Raw genomic sequence first — 22,084 nt, 5'->3', positions numbered from 1 at the left:
ATCACATAGGATGTTCTTTTTTCACCATTGTCCCAGACAATGGTCTTATTGGATTATTGATGACTTTAACTTTGTTTTGTTTATTAAGTGAGGATGTAGGCCTAGGAACCACTTCACTTTTCACCAGCTGTTTGTACAACTACCTGTGGATCAGGCTTTTGACTTTTTATAGTGAACGGTGGATATCTTTATCTGCGTCCGCTACTCAAGTGTCGTTTGGATATGCGACATATCGCCCTGATCTAAGAGTCATCTCTGCCACCAATGTGAACATCCACCCAAAGGTCATGCTGTAAATAGTTTCATTGTCTGTGACAGTCTGTCTTGTCTTGTCTGTCCGTCTGTCCGTCTGTCCGTCTGTCCGTCTGTCCGTCTGTCCGTCTGTCTGTCTGTCTGTCTGTCTGTCCGTCTATCTGTCCGTATATCTGTTGGGATGTCTCTCTCTCTCTTTCTGTAAGTCTGTCTGCCTATCCGTCCGTCTGTCTGTCTACGTCTGTCAACGTCTGTCAACCAGCCCTGTGTTAGTTGGGGGCTGAGAGACAGAGCACAGCGGATGTCATAAAAAGTTTGTTGGAAAAGCAGGCGAGAGAAAGACGTGGAGCAGAGAGAGAGAGGGAGAGAGAGGGAGAGAGAGGAGAGCTCTGAACATTCCTGTCATTGTTCAGAAGCCCTGTAAGTCTGCTGCAGCGGCCCAGAGAGGAGAGAACCTCCATGAAAGGGAATCATACAGATCACGGTTCTAGTCAAGGGTTTCGCCAGCCAGGATGTCTGTCTCTAGCTATCTGGCTCCCTTTCTCTGGGGCTCTCAGCATGGGTCTCTACTGGAGCTAACTGGGCCTCCAGTCCTAGACCTCCAGGCAGAGGGAGCTTACCCCAGATAACCAGCAGCTCACCAGGGAGGGGGGTGGGGGTCTTGGTTAACCCACAGAGGTGATTATTTATCCTCTCACGCTGTGCTCATTAAGGCTGCAAGTGTCACCGGACACTGGGGAGAGGGGTGGAGGAGCGGAGGGGTAGAGAGGTGGAAGGGCGGATGGTGATGAAGAGGAGAAAAATACATGGAAGGAAGGGAGAGGGAGGAGAGGATTGTGTGTGTGTGTGTGTGTGTGTGTGTGTGTGTGTGTGTGTGTGTGTGTGTGTGTGTGTGTGTGTGTGTGTGTGTGTGTGTGTGTGTGTGTGTGTGTGTGTGTGTGTGTGTGTGTGTGTGTGTGTGTGTGTAAGGCGGCGTGGGCGTCCGTGGCGAAGTACGGTGGTGGTGGGGTTTGGCAGGGGATAAGGCCCAGGGTAGGGTTACAGCCGCTGGGCTGAAGGGAGAGAAGGCCGGGCTGAGCTGGGCTGGGTACTGGGCTGGTTAGGCCTTTGAGCTTTTCGGCTGGAAATACTTTATATTTTCATGCTAATGTACCACATGTGGCGCGTTCCCTTGGTTGTTGGTTCGACTTCCAGTGAACTTTGAATTGGCTTCGATTCTGTTACCGCTGTTAAACTGAAAAATGACATTGAGATCTTTCTTTGAATGTCATTGAATGTCACGGAATCAGCACTATCTACGCCTTTACACGCATGCAAACACACACACACACACATTCACACACACTTACTAGGAGGAAATGGATGCAAGCACACACACAGGAACGGGTGTGGTAGTGGATAAAGGTGTGTGAGTTTATAGAACTAGGTTAAAGTGAGTGTGCCACACAGTGTTTCCACACTACTTCAGCTCTCTTGAGTGAAGGACAGATTGAAAGGCTTAAGAAGATTTATGGTCATTTACGGTAGGCCTCATCTAGTTTATTATGATTTCATCTTAGCAACCAACACCCCTGATCCCTGCTTATTTACAGTATTGAGCATCCTTTAGATCATGGGAATACAGTAGTTTTCCATAGTAACACAAAAATATCCAAATATTTTTTAAAGTAAACTAGACATTATGTTCCAGTCTATATTTATCTGTCTATGTACAGCAGTGGAGGCTGCTGAGGGGAGGGCGGAGCATTCACTCCATTCCAGACATTATTATGAGCCGTCCTCCCCTCAGCAGCCTGGAAAAACACAGTATTACACTTTGATGAAAGTAGACAATAGCGGTATGGTTGGTCCAATTGGTTCTGTATTATGCACCAGGAGCCAGTTCACACCACCAAGGTGAGAATGATGTCAGGCTGCTACAGTATCGGTTTGTATTCTGTTCTCCTTTTATGAGAGTCGCTAAGGTCAAAGTGTTGCTAACACACTCGCCTTGTTTGCGCAAAAGGACATTGTGAAAAAATACTGTTTGTATATTGATTGTATGCATACTGTGTGTGCATTGTACCGGTACTCTGAATTGTACTCAGCAGCGACAGTGCTAGTGTGTGTGTGTGTGTGTGTGTGTGTGTGCGTGTGTGATAGGCTGCTTGGATAGGCACACACGGAGACAACACACATTGAGATCCAGCTGTCTCCACAGAGTGTTTTCTACTTAGCGTTATGCCCTTGTGTAAACGGCCGTGTTAATGCTACTGCTCCACGCACACACTATCCAAATATCTGAGAACAGAGAGATTGGTGGCAGGAGGAGTCCACGTCTACACATAGAGAAACACAGACACACACACCCTATACTCTCTTTTCCATATACACACACATAGGCTACGTACGTACGTATGCACGCATACACACACACACACACAGGAACAGCTTGTCATTGCTAAGATACATCTGCTTCCGAACATCACTCAGTCAGTGATGACATTTTCCTCCCATTCTCCGCTTCGCCACAAATGACCAAATGATGATGAGTTGAGAATTAGACAGAATCCACATGGTGAATGTACAGCTTTACACTTTGACTAGAGAGAGGATAGGAGGGAGTAAAATGCACAGAGCAAGAACCTTATGACACTGGCAGTCGTTGACTCAGAATGAGAGAGAGGGGGAAAGGAGTGAGAGATATTAGCCGTCTATCCCTTCAATAAGTGTTTGAGATGAGGCGGCAGGGCGGCATGCGTCACCAGCCATGCTGTCATTAAGAGGAGGTGAGGGAAGGAATGAGCTCATAGGTACTCACGGCTGGGGTTAGGAAATGAGAAGGGAGAGAAGAGAGGGAGAGAGAGAGAGAGAGAGAGAGAGAGAGAGAGAGAGAGAGAGAGAGAGAGAGAGAGAGAGAGAGAGAGAGAGAGAGAGAGAGAGAGAGAGATGAAAGGACATATGGGTTGACGGCTTAACTGGCTGTTATGTTGGCAGAGAAGAGTTTCAGTTATGGTCTTTCTTATAACGGCACTGACTAAGACCTTGAATGACCGTCTGTCTCCAGGAGACTAAAGCTTTAGTAAACATTATGAACGTGAAAGTGTCTTGAAGGCAAAGTTATTCATATGTAATTCATACAGTTATAAGCATAGACACAATAAAAAGACATCAGATACAACTCAATGATAAAAGGCTAGACATACTGTAGCCTAAATCGTGCAAGAAATTGAGTATTTCTCTAAATCAACTTGCAGCATCCTTGTGTCCATTGACATGTGAAGCAACAACAGTGGCCCACAATGATGCGAAAACGATAACTCAGCAGATAATTCCAGGCTCTGTCGTAGCCGGCTGCGACCGGGAGACCCATGGGGCGGCGCACAATTGGCCCAGCGTCGTCCAGGGTAGGGGAGGGAATGGCCGGCAAAGATGTAGCTCAGTTGGTAGAGCATGGCGTTTGCAATGCCAGGGTTGTGGGTTCGATTCCCACGGGGGGTATGAAAAAAATAAAATAATAATAATAATAATAATAATCATGTATGCACTCACTAACTGTAAGTCGCTCTGGATAAGAGCGCATGCTAAATGACTAAAATGTAAATAATTGAATCTGTCCCCAAATTGAAGTCAGTCACACTCCATACTGTAAGCAGGGAGAGCCAGAGCCAGAGAGAGAAGAATGACAGACAGAAACTGCTCGTGTCTTGGTTTCCTCCCAGCAGCCACCCTATCACGTCCAGTCCTGAGCTGTTAATCAAGATTTGATTGGTTAATTGACCCACAGAGAGAAGCAGTGGTGGGACAGAACATTGGTTTGGCAGAGCAACCCAGGGTTTGGTCAGAAAGAGAGACGCTTGTTAGCATTAGCATGTACTCATAGGGCTGCCATGCACAAGTACAGAGAGAGCGAGAGACATTTGTTAGCGTTACAAGCGCTCATAGAGCTAGTCTGTCCCATCAAGAGATATTATTAGCATGTGCTGGGCTGGTCTGTCTGTAGGCTACCCAGAGATAAGAGAGAGCTGTTTGTTAAAGTTAGTATTAGCATTCCAGCCTGCAGGCAACACAGAGATGTTTGTCAGCATTAGCTGAGTGATGTTCAGAGTTAGGAACAAAACCCCAGCCCTTGTGAAGTTTGGTTGGGGCAGTTAGGAGCAAAACCCCAGCTCCTGGGAGGTTTGGTTGGGGCAGAGTTAGGTGCAGATCCACTATGAGGTTTGGTTAGGGCCTGAGTTAGGAGTTAAGAGCAGCGTCACTGTACACTGAGTCAGTTTCCCCAGTCAGGGGCACAGCAGAGGGGCACAGAGCGTACTGTATAACGTCTTAATGGGAGTGACAGAGAGAGGGGCACAGAGCGTACTGTATAACATTTTAATGGGAGTGACAGAGAGAGGGGCACAGAGCGTACTGTATAACATTTTAATGGGAGTGACAGAGAGAGGGGCACAGAGCGTACTGTATAACATTTTAATGGGAGTGACAGAGAGAGGGGCACAGAGCGTACTGTATAACATTTTAATGGGAGTGACAGAGAGAGGGGCACAGAGCGTACTGTATAACATCTTAATGAGAGTGCCACTTGGCTGTACTCCCTTCTGACCTAATTCTCCACGCTATCATTGAAAAGCTATTTTTAAGAGGCCACAGGAAGCCGGGTCTTCAAGAAGCCACACCACACTGTTGAAAAATGGCATCAACAATGACCTGTGAATGACAAAGATATGACAGTGCTGAAGAAACACACACACACACACACTCAGGCACACACACTCAGGCACACACACCCAGGCACATGTATGCACAAACACATACACACACAGACACACACACACACACACTGGGCTGGCTGGAGTTATAGACAGTGTGAAAGGAGGGACCGGGGAAGATCTGCCAAAGCTCAGTGAACCATCCAGAACAACACCATTATGGACTTATACAGAAACTATTTGTGGGTTTTCATCTGGTGTCTTTTAGGATAGAACATCTTAGTGTGCCATGGACCCAAACCTTTACCACAAGTTACCATGGACACAGACACACACCTCCACCACAAACGCCTCAAGTCTAGTCAACCATGCTGCCGGCCAGGGGAATTCCTGGTGGAGTGATTTTTAAGACTAAAGACTGAATCACATTGCCAGGGATTTCCAATGGCCGGCATGAAGTATGCAACCTGGATCTAACGGGAAGAGGTGTGTGAACAAACATTAATATATATATATATACACACACACACCTGGTTAAGCGGCGGCAGGACTTAGCACACATGTGAACACTGTAAGTTTACCTCCATGTTCACAGTGGTTAAGTTCTGCCGCCCTGGCGCCACAGCCTGTATGTCTGAACCCAGGAGAGGATAGGGGGCACTGGGGAGGATCACTGGGACCCTTACCCCAGCCTGGGTCTCTAAGGATGGACCTTAGTATTGCCAAAGTTCAACCAGTTAGTGTTTACGCCTTTGTAATACTATGCATTGGTGGACCTATTTGAAGCATGACATTAGGTAACACTTCATTTGGATAGTCCCAAGTAGATGGTTTGTAGATGGTTTGCAGATGTTCAATAACTGTCAGCAACATTTCAGCTAACTATCCATTAACCCTAACCCTAACCATCTGCAGATCATCTGTTTGGGACTCTCCAAATAAAGTGTGGCCTGACATTATTAGGGCTTTTTATATGTCTGTCTGTGATTCTGATGGATCTGTTGGTCGGTCCTATCTCTCTATGAACTGGTTGTGTGACCAGGTGGTAACAGTCTTTCATCCTCCCCAGGTGCATTAATGCTTCTCGGACTGTATTCATAGATGAATAAAATAAGACAGAATGCATAGTCATCCATCACAGTTTCAAATTGACAGTGTGTGTGTGTGTAATGGAATTGTTGGTCTTACTGGTGACTCATCTTGTGGTTTTACATTTTTAGTCATTTAGCAGACGCTCTTATCCAGAGCGACTTACAGTTAGTGAACACATTCCCCCGTGGGAATCGAACCCACAACCCTGGCGTTGCAAACGCCATGCTCTATCAACTGAGCTACATCCCTGCCGGCCATTCCCTCCCCTACCCTGGACGACGCTGGGCCAATTGCGCGCCGCCCCATGGGTCTCCCCTTTGTGTGTGTACATTCGCGTTTGTATATGTGTGTATTATGTGTGTGTGTGTGTGTGTGTGTGTGTGTGGAGGTCTCTCTCTGCCCCCTCACTGGGCCTGTCTCCCGTGCCTGCTGTGCTGATAATCAGTGTGTGAGGTTAGCTGGCTCAGTTCAGCAGGAACAGGGGCCTGGCCCATCCACAGTGGCTGGAGGCCAGAGAGAGACATATTAGAACAGGAGAACCATCCCTTCCTGAGACCACTGTGTCACTCCACTAAACCATCGGCAAGAGAATAGAGGACAACCAAAACTGAGGTGTATTCATTAGTGCACACCGTAGCGAAACGTTTTGCAGCAAAAATTAGCATTTCTTATAGGACATATTCAAGGTTAGTCCCTCCCATTTTGTCCAGTGTGCTTGTTTGGTTCCTAGTGAATAAACCCCCGTCTTCCTCCATCATATCCATCTCTCCGTCAACAAAAACGTAGCCATGGTTCTTAAATTGAAGTACAAGACAGGTGAACAGAAAACAGATTGGATTGTTGCATATGTTTTAATGTCCTGTTAAAATTATATTACAAAAAATGCATAAATGTGTGTGTTTGACATGAAAGTATACAAATAAAAGAATATATTTAGTTTTTCTTTGTGTTATTTCTCAAGTTTGTTATTTTCCAATGAATACCATGATAACAAAACCTATTCTACAGGTTTATAACAAGATGTACTATCTCTATTTATTTCTCTCAGTATCTATGTTTCTCTTCCTGTCTTTCTTTATCTCTGTGTCCCTCCTCTTTATCTTCCCCTATGTCCTCCTCCTGTTTTATGATGGTATTGTCCCTGACTACTGCTGTAAACTGTCACCCCTCACAGCAGATGTGGATTGAGTAACAATGGCACACAAAAAAATTCACATAATGTGGTTTCAGTTATATGTGTAAGTTGTGAAACTTCCTAAAAATATGTTTTTTATTGTCACATACACCAGATAGGTGCAGTGAAATATGTTGTTTTACAGGGTCATCCATAGTAGTACAGCACCGCTGGAGCAATTTAGGGTTAAGTGCACATCAGCAGAGTTTTCCCCTTGTCGGTTTCTGTATACGAACCAACAACCTTTAGGTTACTGGCCCAACACTTTAACCGCTAGGCTACCTGCCACCCTGAATAGTAGTACATTATGAAATGTACTAATTTAAGTACATTGCTGAGCTATATGTCTCCATTGTGACTTTATCTGTAAATGTCTCAATACATTCATGATATTAATCAATATTGTAACGATGAATGAAGGTTGCTATAACAAAGTAACTCACAAATATGAAGCAAAACACCACACACTAAAGACGATGTCTGCATGCCACACCGTTCTACCGCAAATCATTTGCAATGATGAAATGACTGAAGCTTAGTTATCTGAACACATCATAAAACACTTGTGGTGTACTAGAACATGGTGAACCGTGTTGTGAACCAAAAGACAACGTGTCTCAACTGAATATTACACCACAATATAACGTCACAATACTTTTTTTTCTGACTAGAGGCTAAGGTTTGTAAAACGCTGCCAGATTTCAGGACACTTTACAGATGAATCTGAGCCAAAATCCCACCAAATCCATTAAAGGTATCCCAATTGTAGGTGAGGAAAACTGCCAATCTGGCACCACCATATGGGGGTTACAAAAGACAGGTGAGAGGGTTGACAGAGTTCATGTCTTCTTAAAGGGAGATATATAGAGTGAACTTGATCCCTGTCTATCTAACTAACTGTGGGAGGTTATCCACAGCAGGTGAGACAGGGTCAACCATACGTTCTATATCTATGAGGTCATATTATCACTGACTTCTACAACCACCAACCAACCTCCTATCTCCCTCCCTGCCTTCGCCAGCTGTCGAAGCTAATGATCATAATGACACTGATGATAGCGACCATGGCGATAACAATGCTGATGATGGCGGTAAAGAGGTTAGCATTGGTCTGGATGTTTGTATTCTCTGGGTCGTTGCCGGGGCAATGGAGAAAGTATCCGTCAGCAGCGGCAGCTGGCTGCGTCAAACAGGGAATACCGCATCATTCAACTTCCTGTTTCTAAGAAAGCAGTTTGTAGGTGAGGCTAGAGCTCTCCCCCTGTCTATCTCTTTTTCTCTGTTTATCCGTTTCACTCTCTCTCTCTAGGTCGACTCCCTCCCTCTCACTCACTTTCTCTCTCTCTCTGTCTCTTTTATTCATTTTTTTACAGGACATATCTGAGGGGTCATGTGCCCCCTATGGGGCATGATGCCTCTACGTGCAGAGGTGGCAGCGGGACGCACTACCTCACCTGCTGCCACCTCTGCCCATAGGGGGCACAGGGGTACATGCCCCCTCAGATTTCTCCTGTAAAAATATATTTTAAAAAGGGGTTGTATTAAAAATAGAAAATGGTTGTTGTTTCTCTGTAATACTACTAGCCACCAAGCAATTTTATGATTTTGGCTTTAACTAGCCCAGATAGGTTCCCAATCTCCCAACCTCATAACAAGCTACCAAGAAGCCATTTCAGGCTATCAATCAAGTTAGAGTAGCTAGCCTGTCAAACTAACTATCTTAGCTGGCATACCTGCTAGCAAGGTTGGTAGACTTTAGAAAAGCAAGCAATTACTAAATGGACTGAATAAGACCCACATTCCTTTCAATCAAAAAATATATATACCCACCAGTCAGGAGGATACAGACAGTATGCTTAGATATGCAAAAAATAAACATATTATTTGACATAGAATTTAACATAATTATTATGGCTCTAGATTGCAGGAAAAACCTGTTTCAGATGTTTGAAAAATGCTAAATTCTCCAACTATCAGCAAGAGGCCTAGCCCCCCTCCGAACCCCCTCCGAACCCCCCCAGCCATCCTTACATACTTTGTGCCCTCTCAGATTTTGGGGGTGAATGACGCCCCTGTCTGTAGGTTAGCTTGGCAGGGATCCAGGGCGGGAGTCCCCATGGCAACATAACAGGTAAACAGTGAAGCAGATAAGGGCATGAGGATGTCGCTCCTAGAGAGTGAACAGACAGGACACACACACTACATACATAGAAAGATACCCACAACAACACACACAACACACTGCACTAGACTCCAGACAGGCGCAACCCAAGCCAGTCATCTTTCACTTTCCCTCTTTCTTTTTTCCTCCTCCCTCTCTCTTTCTTTCTCTCTCTCTCCTCTCTCTGTCTCTCCCCCTCTCTTTCTCTCTCCCTCTTTCCCTCCCTCTCTCTCAGCAGATATCTGCCAATCTGGCTGCTGTACAGACATAATTGCCATTATGACTGCTGTGGCCCCCACATCACACAGAGTAGTGATTGTTCAGCGGGAGAAGGTCCTAACACTGTCCGCTCTGTGGGGACGCCACACAACATTATCGTAGCGTGACTAGATAATGCACACGCACTGCCGTGAGCAGCACAAACATACTGTCACATTCAAAAGACACTGATGACCTTCAAAAACATACCATACACAGATACACACACACACAAGAAAAGTATCCACGCAATATCTTCCCTCTCTCAGGATTTCTGTCTCCTCATCATCCAATAAAGCACTAAACAAACAAAAGCGTCTATACGTGATGGAAAATCCATACAGTGTGGCCTTTGTTCTGTCAATCTAATGTCTAGCCCTTGGTAAACACACACCCTACAGCACACTGTGCCACACACACACACACACACACACACACACACACACACACACACACAACATACTCACACACACACACACCATACAGCACACAGAGCCAATAGGAAATGAAAGGAAGATGGATGTAAAAGCATTTTGTGCAGAAAGAGGAACGCCCAACTGAAGTGTGTGTGCATGTGCGTGTGTATGTGTACGTGTATATGTGTGTGTGTGTGTATGGGACACATTGAGGCTGAGTTTGTTTTGTTCCCATCTTTCCAAATCCAGAAGGAAAGGTCAGATACATTTTTGGCAAAAAATGAAACATTGACAAACAAAACATTTCTGACGTCACTGTGGCTTTTCATGAATAAACACATTTCTGCTTGTTTGCAAATGTTCAATTTAAAAGGTTGGAATATAATGTGTCTGCATGGTGACGTGTAGAGTGGAAGTTTGGGTATATGGGAACTATATAATTAGACATTGGAAGGCTCAACTCCCCTTAGGGGAACACTGATGGCGCTATTTCAATGAGAGAAAAGAGTGCATACTCTCTCTACTATTGAGGTTAAGTATATAGTGTGAAGTGACTGATGTCAGACTCAAAAAAGCAGAGAATGTGTTGACAATTATTTCATCGTTATGTAATGCAGGTCACAGTGTGCGTGTGTGTTTTTGGTTTTACTATCCTTGTGGGAACCAGAAGTCCTCACAAGGATAGTAAAACAAGAAAAAAATCGGACAAGTGGGGACATTTCACTGCTCCCCACAAGGAAAAAGAAATTAATTTGTTAAAAACTGTTCAACTATTGTCTTTCTCTTTGAGTCAACTACTCACCACATTTTATGCACTGCTGTGCTAGCTAGCTGTAGCTTATGTTTTCAGTACTGGATTCATTCTCTGATCCTTTGATTGGGTGGACAACATGTCAGTTCATGCTGCAAGAGCTCTGATAGGTTGGAGAACGTTCTCCGGAAGTTGTCATAATTACTGTGTAAGTCTATGGAAGGGGGTGAGAACCACGAGCCTCCTAGGTTTTTTATTGAAGTTAATGTACCCAGAGGAGGACGGAAACTAGCTGTCCTCCGGCTACACCATGGTGCTACCCTAAAGAGTGCTGTTGAGGCTACTGTAGTCCGTCATTGCAAAAGTGTGTTTTTATCAATTATTTGGTGACGTGAATATATTTAGTATAGTTTTATCTAAAAAGGAAAACTTTTTTAATGTTTCACTATTTTTATTTTTATGAAATTCATTGAGGATGGTGCTCCCTTCCTCCTCTGAGGAGCCTCCACTGCTCATTGTTACATTAAGACACCTAGGAGCTGGTGCCAGATATGGGTTTGAAAACGTACCTCAATGCAGGGATGTGATATGCCAATGTACTCAAAATGTGACCTTTATCCACACTGATATATAGAGGAGATTGAAATACTGCTAGTTTTCCCGGAAAACTGCCCTTTTTGTCCTCATGCTAGCTCGCAGTAGCCACTGCAGCCATTCTGGAATGGCTGTGTCAGCCAATCAGTTCCTTTGTTGTTCAATATGTAGTGCCATTCCATAATGGCTGTTGTGGCTAATGCTAGCTAGCATGAGGACAAAAAAGGGCAGTTTGGATAAAGGTAGAATGTGGAGTATAGTGGCATATCCCATCCCTGCATTGAGGTACGTTTTCCAACCCATATCTCGTGCCAGCTCCATTGTGTCTTCATGTAACCATGATTGTGTTCCGACCCCAGTGCAGCTCAGTGTAAACAAGCATAATGATAGGGTCGGTATCTTCAGCACACATTCAACTCAGAGGGCTTGATAACTAGTTGACAAGTTGAATCAGGTGTGATTGTCCAGGGCTACAATAAAAAGGTGTACTGTTGGGGGTACTTGAGGACTGGAGTTGGGAAACACTGTGCTAAATGACAAAAATGTAGTGTCTGCTGGTTTTTGGGTTTTCCTTTCAATTAAGACCGAGACAACCAGGTGAGGGGAGTTCTTTACTAATTATTGACCTTAATTCATCAAGTTAAGTACAAGGGAGGAGCGAAAACCCGCAGACACTCAGCCCTCCGTGGAATGAGTTTGACACGTGATGTAAATGTATAACGCTGTGCAATAAGTGGGATGCCCAATTCAGATTTTTTTTCTCCACTTATTGGTCTTTTGACCAATCAGATCTTTCTACAATATTTGGGCAAACAATCAGAATTGGGCTGCCTGTACTCAGCTGTAGATTCACTCACATGATGCTGATTTATGTAAAGTATAGACATTCTGACTGATTGACAAGTACATCCATGTACAATGGTAGCTAATGCCTCCAGCTCACTGTCAGAGATGATATGCACTGTGGTGAGAGAAGAGTTTCGTTCAAGGACTATGGACCATTGTTTATGTATGTGTACAAAGTGGGTGAGGCAAGGGAGACCCCTTATGGTTATTTCAAGTACTACAACACTCAGGCTCAAACGTCTACTGAACATCGCTGTTGGGAGAGGAAAACAAGAGATAGGAAGACAACATCAGATGTTTTATTCTGTAATAATGGAAACATTCTAACAGATGTTTTATTCTGTAATAATGGAAACATTCTAACAGATGTTTTATTCTGTAATAATGGAAACATTCTAACAGATGTTCCATTCTGTAATAATGGAAACATTCTAACATATGTTATATTCTAACATATGTTATATTCTGTAATAATGGAAACATTCTAAGGTTGTTTTTATTAATTTACATTTTCAGATATATTTAAGGTACTAGGTAATAAAGACGAATACATTTCACCTCTGGTAAGCGTTTCTTTGAATAACAGTGCATGCTCCCCTAAAGAGACCCTCTCACTGTGGCAAGAGACAATTAACTTATAAAAATAACATCTCTTATGAGTAAGTTTACCATATAGTAATGTCTCACTCTGCAATGTCATTCTCAAACGTGCAAGTATGCACGCATACACACGCATGACTCATTGGTACATGATAATTCACTTCATTCAACAACAAAAACACTTAAGCTACACTTAGCAAATGTACTAAACATTTGGGTAAACAAAACATGTGGATAAACAATCCATTCTAAACAAACATTCTAAAAATAAGAGGTACACACTGTCTACCAGTGCCAAATACTTATATCTGAAATAATGGAGAGAATAGTCAGTAAACAGATCATCATATCTAAAAATAGACGCAAAGAGAGATTATCATGATAATGAATCATATGACAATGTGGCAAGAGACAATTAGCGTTTTGAAAGTTCTATATCTTGAAAACTTGACTGCTGACATGCAAAACATTTTGGGACTGTATTAACAGTGGACTAATAAAACAAAAAACAAAATAGTTGTTTTTTGTGGATTATTCCTTTATGTGTTGAGTGGGAACACCTTGGTTTGTTTGGTTATTCTTTCTTCTCGGAATCAGCTTGTCAGCATGGTGAGCAAACGTCTCAGCTACCAGCAGTGGGAAGACTATGGAAGCATCAGCGTACACCTGGAGAGAGAAACAAAACGGCACAGAAAGGAAACAGAAAGCCATACATACAGATCATAAGAGAACGTTCTGGAGATGGGAATGGAATGAGCCATTGGAAAAGGTTCAACGTGAGTCTGTGTTTTGTCTTTGGTAGATCTAATGCATCTATCAAGAGTTCTGGGGCCGCTGCTCTCCTGTTTGACCCCGAGTTACACCTTCACTTAATCTATATTCGTGTAAGGTGAGGCCAAAAGCACATTTCCATCTTCAGATGGCCAATAAACATTATTTTATATTCTATTCCATCCATTAACCTTCAGACTGGGGATAAGATAGCTTGCTAAATTCAGGAAAAAATGTTTGGCTAATATTGATGCTGTGAAACTGGTGAGTGAGTTACCTTGACTGGCTTGGCGTCCATGCGGATCTTCCCCCAAGACACTGCCTCATCAGGCCTGGCCCCTGAGTCTGAACCATCAAACTCCTGCCCCGTGTTCACAAACACTGCATAGTCCGCTCCGTTTCTCTGGGGGGGACTGAAATGTCAGACCACAAATTGCAAGAACAGATCACTGGAGTCAGATGTTAACAGAATGTGTAATTTAGCCTAATAAACACAAAAACTATGTTTCAAGTGAGAATTATGCAGGGCTGATCCTGAAAAAGAAAGGAAATTCTTCCCTACTTCATCCATATTTTATTTTTGCAAAAAAAAGTAGTGTGTAGTTCCAGTAGTTAGCTACACCGCTACATGGCAAAAAAGTAATTAACTACTGGAAACAATACCAGGATTAGAATTTAGTTAAACTACTACAAAGCTACTGCAAAATGTAGTTAAATTACTAGTTGAACTACATGTAATTTACTACTCTCCAACACTGCTAAGCACGTTAACGTTCTGACTGGTGTATTGCGATAGCACAACATTATATGAAAATAGGTGAATTGAACAGTTCATAATTTACATCAACATTATAATTAAGGAATATGATCATACAGACAATTTTAATGAACAAGAGTAGTTACTTACCATCAGATTGGCATTGGCTATATGGTGTTTGACCAGGCCCCCACCCAGAATAATCATCCCTGTCCTCTTGGCAAACACTGCCTTGCTGTTCAACCTACGGATATCTACAACAAAACACAGACTGTGTCATCAGCACGATACATTACACACCACCCTTTAACTATAAAACCAAGCACCAAAACAGTGACATATACTATTGAGCATATAGATATCTAGAATGAATGTCACCAAGTGGCAAGTTTGTGGTGGATGAGATACGTAGTTACAATGTAAAGCAAGACAAGTGTGCGGTCTCACATCACCAGAGGAAAGAACAACTGGCAGCAGGTATCCTAGCGGTTAGAGCTTTGGGCCAGTAACCGAAAGGTCACTGGTTCGAATCCCTGAGCCGACAAGGTGAGAAATCTGTCGATGTGCCCTTGAGCAAGGCATTTAACCCCAATTGCTTCGGTAAGTCGCTCTGGATAAGAGCGTCTGCAAAATGACAAAAATATAAATGTACACAGACAGAACCCCAGTTATCATGTCTCCTCTCTCTCTTACCATCTACTATATCCAGCACCAGCCCAGGGTTTTTATAGGAGTGGAAATAGATCATGTCCCCAATGGATCCATCTGTCAGAGCAGGGCTGAACACTGGGATGTCATTCTACAACACAGAGGTTGAAAATCTATTGACAGCTTTGATTATATGAATACAGCCTATTGTAACTCAATGAGGGCTATAGGGAGGGAGGGAGGGAAAAGATTAATGACAATTTAGTGTATTAGACAGTACCCGCAAACAACTGATACAGCAACAAATATGAACAATTGTATTATGATCCGTTATCCATAGTAGAGGTCATAGTGATAGTGTAAGGTGAGGCCAATGAGGGGCATGAGCCCCTACTGTACATTATACTGGTGAGTTTAGAGAGGGGAATGATAAAGATACTTCACAAATGGAGAGAGAGGGCAAAGAGCAGTGGTTTCAATTCATTCCACTGATATCTACTGTATTATATCAAGGACAGGCTGATGAAAGCAGTGAACCCCTCCAGTCCTCACCTTATAGGCCCAGTAGTAGACAGACTCTGGGTTGTTGATCTCTTTGCCCAGGCGGTGGATCATCTTGGACGGGGTCCAGTGGGTGCCCTAGAGGGTTGAGAGGTCAAAGGTCAAATTAATGTCACAATACTAGCAACACCAGGGTGATGTTCAACTTTTTTTGCTACATTGTACCCCAATGAATACAACATTTTACATTTTACATTTTAGTCATTTAGCAGACGCTCTTAACCAGAGCGACTTACAGGAGCAACCCAGACACAGATGGTGAAGATGACATTTCCTGTATGAAGTGTTAAATTAGCTCACCTCATCTTTCTGCTCCTGCACCATCTGGTCCAGAATGGGCATCAGCCAGTCCTCAAACTTACAGTAGTTATCATTAGGTACCAGGAGGTTACCTATCCTAGAGAGAGAAAGAGAGAGGAGAGAAAAGAGAGAAATGATTAATGACAATTTAGTGTATTAGACAGTACCCACACAACTGATACAGCAACAAATATTAACAATTATAAAAACTGGGTGGTTCGAGCCCTGAATGCTGATTGGCTGACAGCCGTGGTATATCAAAAATGTATTTGTACTGCTCTAATTACGTTGGTAACCAGTTTATAATAGCAATAAGGCACCTCAGGGATTTGTGGTATATGGCCAATATACCACGGCTAAGGGCTGTATCCAGGCACTCCGTGTTGCATCGAGCATAAGAACAGCCCTTAGCCGTGGTATTTTGGCCATATACCACACCCCCTCAGGCCTTATTGCTTAATTGTATTATGATCTGTGATCCATAGTAGAGGTGATAGTGCTCTACCTATTGATGCCTCTCTGTCTCAGCTCCTTGCCAGACAGGCTGAACTCCCCCAGGTAGGTGGGGGCCAGACACTTGATGAAATCCTCCTCGACTCCCCCCGCTGTAGTCACTATCACGTCCACCTATTAGGAAGGTCCACAAACACATGTAGCATTTTACTAGCGTAGCATTTCACCTATAAACACTGGCATCTTGAAGTGAGTGTGTATGTTGCAAGGGTGTCAAACTCAATTCCTGGAGGGCTGCAGTCTCTGCTGGTTTTTGTTATTTATTTTCAATAGGTGTCCAATTAAGACCTAGGTAAACAGGTGAAGGCAGCTCCTGAGTCAATATCACTATGAGGTGCCTTTGGTGTCCTCATCAGACTCACTCAGTCATCATGAAAATGTAGCAGAATAATGAAAGTCTGAGGTCTTATTATAAGTGGCCAAACATTTGCACACATATCAGTAGAATGATAAGTCTCTAAAAAAGTGTTTCCTTCATTTTATTAAATTTTTTTCATTGGATGTACGTGATTTTGGCATGTCCCACACACTGCTCTGCTAACTACAGTGTGTGTAATAAGTGGTTAAATGATACTAAATCCCAATTTTTTTTACATGGTTTTACTGTCCACAATAAGTTATTTGATAAAACAAGTAATTTTGATCATGTATATTGTATTTTCATAATCATATTGAATATTTTGCATGTGTCCCTGAAATTGCTGTCCACCCTGTCATTATGGGGTAACTGCCCCTTTAAGAAACCCACTGATGTTTTCAGTGACATCACTACGAGCATTTTGTCTTTCTTCAATGAAGGCTGAAGCAGTGTCTAGTTGCAGAGTAAGTATTTACACTTATGTTTCATAATTTTCATCATATTATGTGTGTAGTTGGATGTTGTCAAGCTTAACATGTCCACTCTGTCATAGTGAAATATCAATTGATAGAAAAACCTATCAGAACTTTGAAATATATTTGTAAAACAGTACACAGTCAGCTTGCTAACTGTAGTATGTTGCTAAGTGAAGGTCCACCATGTGCTCATTAAATGCTAACATTAGCCAAAAATGTCCACCCTGTCATTGTCCACCCTGTCAGCAAGCCTTCCATGACAGGGTGGACATGGTTCATGACAGGAAGGACATGTGCATAGTTTAGGCCACATACTGATAATGTTACACATATTACAACAGCTATTACACACATTTTATAACAGTACATGCTATACATAGTAAGAATGGACTATATGGACAACTTTTTTGGCGATATCGGTATCAGCAAACATAGTTTGATAATGCAAGCCTAGTTTACCGGGACTGCCAATTAAAGTGTGTAAGGGAACATTTTGAATCGTCTTTTTCAAGGAATGAGATCAAAAGGAGCTGAGATAGCAAGGAGATATCGGGAACGTCGTGATGCTGACCCAGACAGAAGAAGAAAGAACCTTGAGAAAGAAAGGGTCAAATGGAAAAAAGACAGAGAGACTGGAAAGAAGAAGGGTGTCAATGAGCTCAGTGAGAGAGAGAAGAGGGCAAAAAGAAAGAAATGGAGAGAGGCAAAAAGTCAAGCCAGAGCCAGAAACAGGGCCAGTGCTTTGTTACAGTCAGAGACACCACCCAACTCCCCTGCTGAAACTCCTGAAAATCAGCATGAGCCAGGGCCCTCCAGGTTAGATAATTGGCTTAACACAGATTTCCAGGAGAGGCTTCTCCATTTTAGGAGCCATGTCTTCAACATTAAATGGCAGTTTGATGCCTACAGGGAGCTCAGGAGGAGTCTGAAGCACAATGAGTCCCTCTTGCATATAGGTTTTAGCAAAAATTACTCATGTAAGTACAGCAAAGAAATACAATCTGTGCATTTTGGAGGCTCACACAAGCAGGCCAGTCTGCACACTGGAGTGCTCTACACCACTGGTGAACAAGCGCCACACACCTTCTGCTCCATATCACCCTCCAGAAGACACGACCCTGTGGCCATCTGGGCCCACCTTGATCCAGTTCTGAAGGTAGTGAGAGAACGACACCCTCAAGTCAGCACACTTCATTTTTTCAGCGATGGGCCTGCAACGCAGTATCGACAAAAGGGACATTTCTTCTACCTCTCAACGGAACCCTACAAGTATGGCTTCAAATAAATAACGTGGAATTTTATTGAGGCTAATCATGGGAAGGGGGCACCAGACGGTGTGGGTGGGGCCCTCAAGAGGTCAGCAGACCGGATTGTAGCCCATGGAGGATAATTAACATTCCTGATGCCCAGAGCTTGTATAACAAGCTGAAAAGCCTGGACACATCTGTCGAGCTGTTCTTCATCCCAGAGAGGAATATTGAATCAAAGCCTGAGGTACCTGCAATAGCTGCCATAAAAGGCACTATGAGAATCCACCAAGCTATCAGTCTGACACCCGGCCAAATGAAATACAGAGACATTTCATGTCTGTGTAAAAGGGAGGAAGGTGTTTTGGACTGCCCCTGCTTTAACCTTCAAGAGGTCACTCTAGCTAATGTTCCTGTTTCATCTGACAAGTCCCCAGCATGTGGAAAGACACCAGATAATCCTAGGAGACCAGAAATGATTGAGGTAAAGCACATTGGAGAGTGGTGCGTCGTTAATTATGACAATGAAGCATACCCAGGTATCATCATGGATGCAGAAGGGCACAGTGTGAAAGTTAAGTGTATGCAACGCCATGGCATAAACAAGTTCAAATGGCCAAGTCTTCGGGACGACATCTGTTGGTACCATGACTGGCAGGTACTTTGCCTAATACCAGAACCACAGGCTCTGAACAAGCGCTCTGTACAGATTGAAGTGTCTGCATGGAAGTATGTGGAACAGCAACTGCAGAACTGAGCCATGTCTCTGCAGAAAGGGAGAGACTGTTTGGAGATGCGTCCAAGTGATCTTTCTGTAATATTCAGTTTTTTCAAATCAACTGTTCTCCACTTAAAAAACATATTTCTTCTTGTTCTACAGTTGAATGTTTGACTTTCACTGTGCAGAATGATGTACAGAGTTTAACGCTAGAAGGCCACATTAATGTCTCATTTTGGGCATCTTTATTCAGTGGCTGCATGCAGGTAGAGTGGATCAAAAACAGTCTGTTCAACTTGTAATTTCCCCCTACATGGGAAAAGGCATTTTTTTACATCATTTTCTTGCATTGTTCCTTGCATTTATGAGGCCATTCAATGACATTTCACAACGTGTCCACCCTGTCATGCCCAGGGTCCACCCTGTCATGTCACTGTCCACCCTGTTATTTTCATGTTGTATGAAAATAAACAAATTATTTTCACAAGTTAGCAAAATCTTTTGTGTGATTCCTTTATAAACAAATGAGGGCCAAATAGTATTGTTTGAAAGTTTGACCAGATATCTTTTTTGTTAGATTTTATTTAGAAAAGAAAGTGCAACTCTCGCAGATTTTATAGAGAAACAAATAGTTTGCCATAATTTCATTATTATCCAAATACTTTTCCAATAAACTAAAATATATTGTTGAGAAAGTGACTAAATAGTTTTCTGAAAATGTACGTTTTATAATCACTATGTAATTACAATGTATTTATTCTGCTTTGAAATTGTCCATGACAGGGTGGACATATTTTGCTGTTTGCATGTAAATTGTCTGCTTGCAGTTAATTTATAAAAAGTGTGGGAGCTTGACCAATATGCATTTCTAACAGCATAACATATACTTAATACAATGAATATGAAGTTCAATGGAAAATCTCAGCTTTTTGGGGGGGAAATGGGGAAGTCTCAAAGTCACCTTATGGTGATATTGACCCTCCTACTAATCAAACGCCTTAATTGATCAAGTACAAGGGAGGAATGACAACCAGCAGACACTGAGCGATGGAGGACTGGCTTTTGACACATTCAAGGGTGGGCTGTTGTATAGTACTGTACCATTTTGTGCTGTGCCAGGTAGCGGATGGACTCCCTCACTCCAGAGCTGATGAGGTTGGAGGTGTACCCCAGGAAGATGGTACAGCCCGAGTGGGAAGGGGAGGAGTTGCATCTTTCCACTTCCTCCAGTGGCTCCAGACGCTTCTCAATCTGGGGTTATAAATGGATGACAATAGGAGAGGAATATAGACACAGTCTGATAGAAGCTCTCTCTAACAAAGGGGTTTAAACATTTCTCCCTCTTCTTCTCCGTCTCTCTTCTCTCTCTCCCCCCAAAAAACAGGCCTAGAATCAGACCAGGAATGACATATGTCTACATAAATGGCAACAACTTGGATGCTAACATAACTCTCCACGTGCCCAATTACTAGGCATCTTATCCCCTATATGTCGAGGGATGTTTGGAGTAGGATCCCTAGTTCCCCCCTGTACACTGATCTTAGGTCAGCTGATTCTAGATCTGTAGACCTAGTAGATCAACTCCTACACAGAGTGGGACATCCTCTGACCCCATGAAGACACTAGCCTGTTCTCAGATCTGTTTGTGCTGTGTTGCCAACTCCTATGGTCATTGTGAGTTGTCAAGACACCATAAACAGATCTGGGACCAGGCTCTGAGAAGGCATCTTAACTCCCTAAACCTCCAGAGATGGATTGATGTCATCTAGCCTGGAATCCAACGTTTTATGCTCCGTTTCACCATAGCTTCACTGAGCATATCTGTTAGGATTCCAGGCTAGATGTCCTCCAGTGTGTCTCACCATCTTGTTGATCTCCTGTATGGCATGGGCAACGCTGCTAGCCTGGAAGCCTGTGGTGAGGAAGGACTGGAGCAGGGCACGATGGTCCACTCCCTGGTTGAAGTCATAGCCCTTGATACGGGGCATGTCGTCTGGGAGGGCCGTGCTGGGCATCAACACCGCATCCATGGCCACCAAGGGGGCGTGTTGTTCTGCCATGCCTTCTGTCAAAAACAAGGAAGCAAAACAAAAAGTAATGCAACGGTTACATAGAGTGCTGAACATTAATTTTACTTAAGTGGCTGCAAAGATGATTTAAGTGGCTTTCAACCTAGAATAACTACAAGAAAAATGCCAAAATTATCTAACAGCTGGAATCCTGTAGTTCATGTTGAAAAGGTTTGCAAAAAGTGTCAGCAACATTATCAACTCCCAAAATCAACTGTCAACTCCCTGAATCATTCTGATTCAACTGTATAGCTGGTGGCAAGCAACAATATTAGGATCATGCCTTGTGTTGCGCTTAGTAGCATGTTATAGAGACATAATTCTAACGTCATTATCATTCAGCACATTTCATGACACTGATATCAAAGTATAGCAAGTATAGCCAACTGACGTTAGTTGGCAAGCTAACACTCCATTGCCTGCTGCCTGGCTTTCAGGTAGCTATCCATTCTCTATTGGCTTAAAAACAATTACATGCACTGACAAATGAAGCAACATACCAAGTTTTTTGAAGACCACTGGGTCGTTGTATTTAATCAGAGAATGGTTAAACTAAAAGGTATCATTGTATAAAGACAGCCAAAACATTAGCAACACACGACAAGTCTAGCGCGCTGACATTCCCCATGTAGCACGCTTTGGAAACAACTACGGACACCGCAAAGGTTCAAACATAGCAACGCATTCTGGTGAAAGATTGTGTTCTGTATGTATCCTTCCTATGATTATCATTATGGGGGTCAACATTAATATATTTTTTCTCACACACACACACACACTTCCACAGCCAGACCGTTTTCCTGTCCTCCCTGCTCCCTCCAGTCTCTTTTATCA

The 22,084-nt window shown here is 43.1% G+C and overlaps 1 protein-coding gene across 1 annotated transcript; it reads right to left on the bottom strand.

The window, feature by feature from the left end:
- Window positions 1-12,511: 12,511 nt before the first annotated feature.
- LOC121568771 (deoxyhypusine synthase-like) lies at window positions 12,512-21,893 on the bottom strand. The gene is made up of 10 exons (XM_041879189.1): window positions 21,751-21,893; window positions 21,044-21,246; window positions 20,283-20,432; window positions 16,375-16,496; window positions 15,870-15,966; window positions 15,561-15,647; window positions 15,054-15,159; window positions 14,511-14,614; window positions 13,881-14,006; window positions 12,512-13,498 (listed from the first exon to the last, which is right to left on the bottom strand). The coding sequence occupies exons 2-10, from the start codon at window positions 21,239-21,241 to the stop codon at window positions 13,364-13,366; spliced, it is 1,125 nt and encodes a 374-aa protein (XP_041735123.1). The 5' UTR covers window positions 21,242-21,246; window positions 21,751-21,893; the 3' UTR covers window positions 12,512-13,363.
- Window positions 21,894-22,084: the final 191 nt, after the last annotated feature.

This window comes from Coregonus clupeaformis, chromosome 7 (genome assembly GCF_020615455.1).
Source record: "Coregonus clupeaformis isolate EN_2021a chromosome 7, ASM2061545v1, whole genome shotgun sequence".
Taxonomy (NCBI): Eukaryota; Metazoa; Chordata; class Actinopteri; order Salmoniformes; family Salmonidae; genus Coregonus; species Coregonus clupeaformis.
Note: the sequence above shows the minus strand (reverse complement) of the source record. Positions and strands in the feature narration are given on the sequence as shown.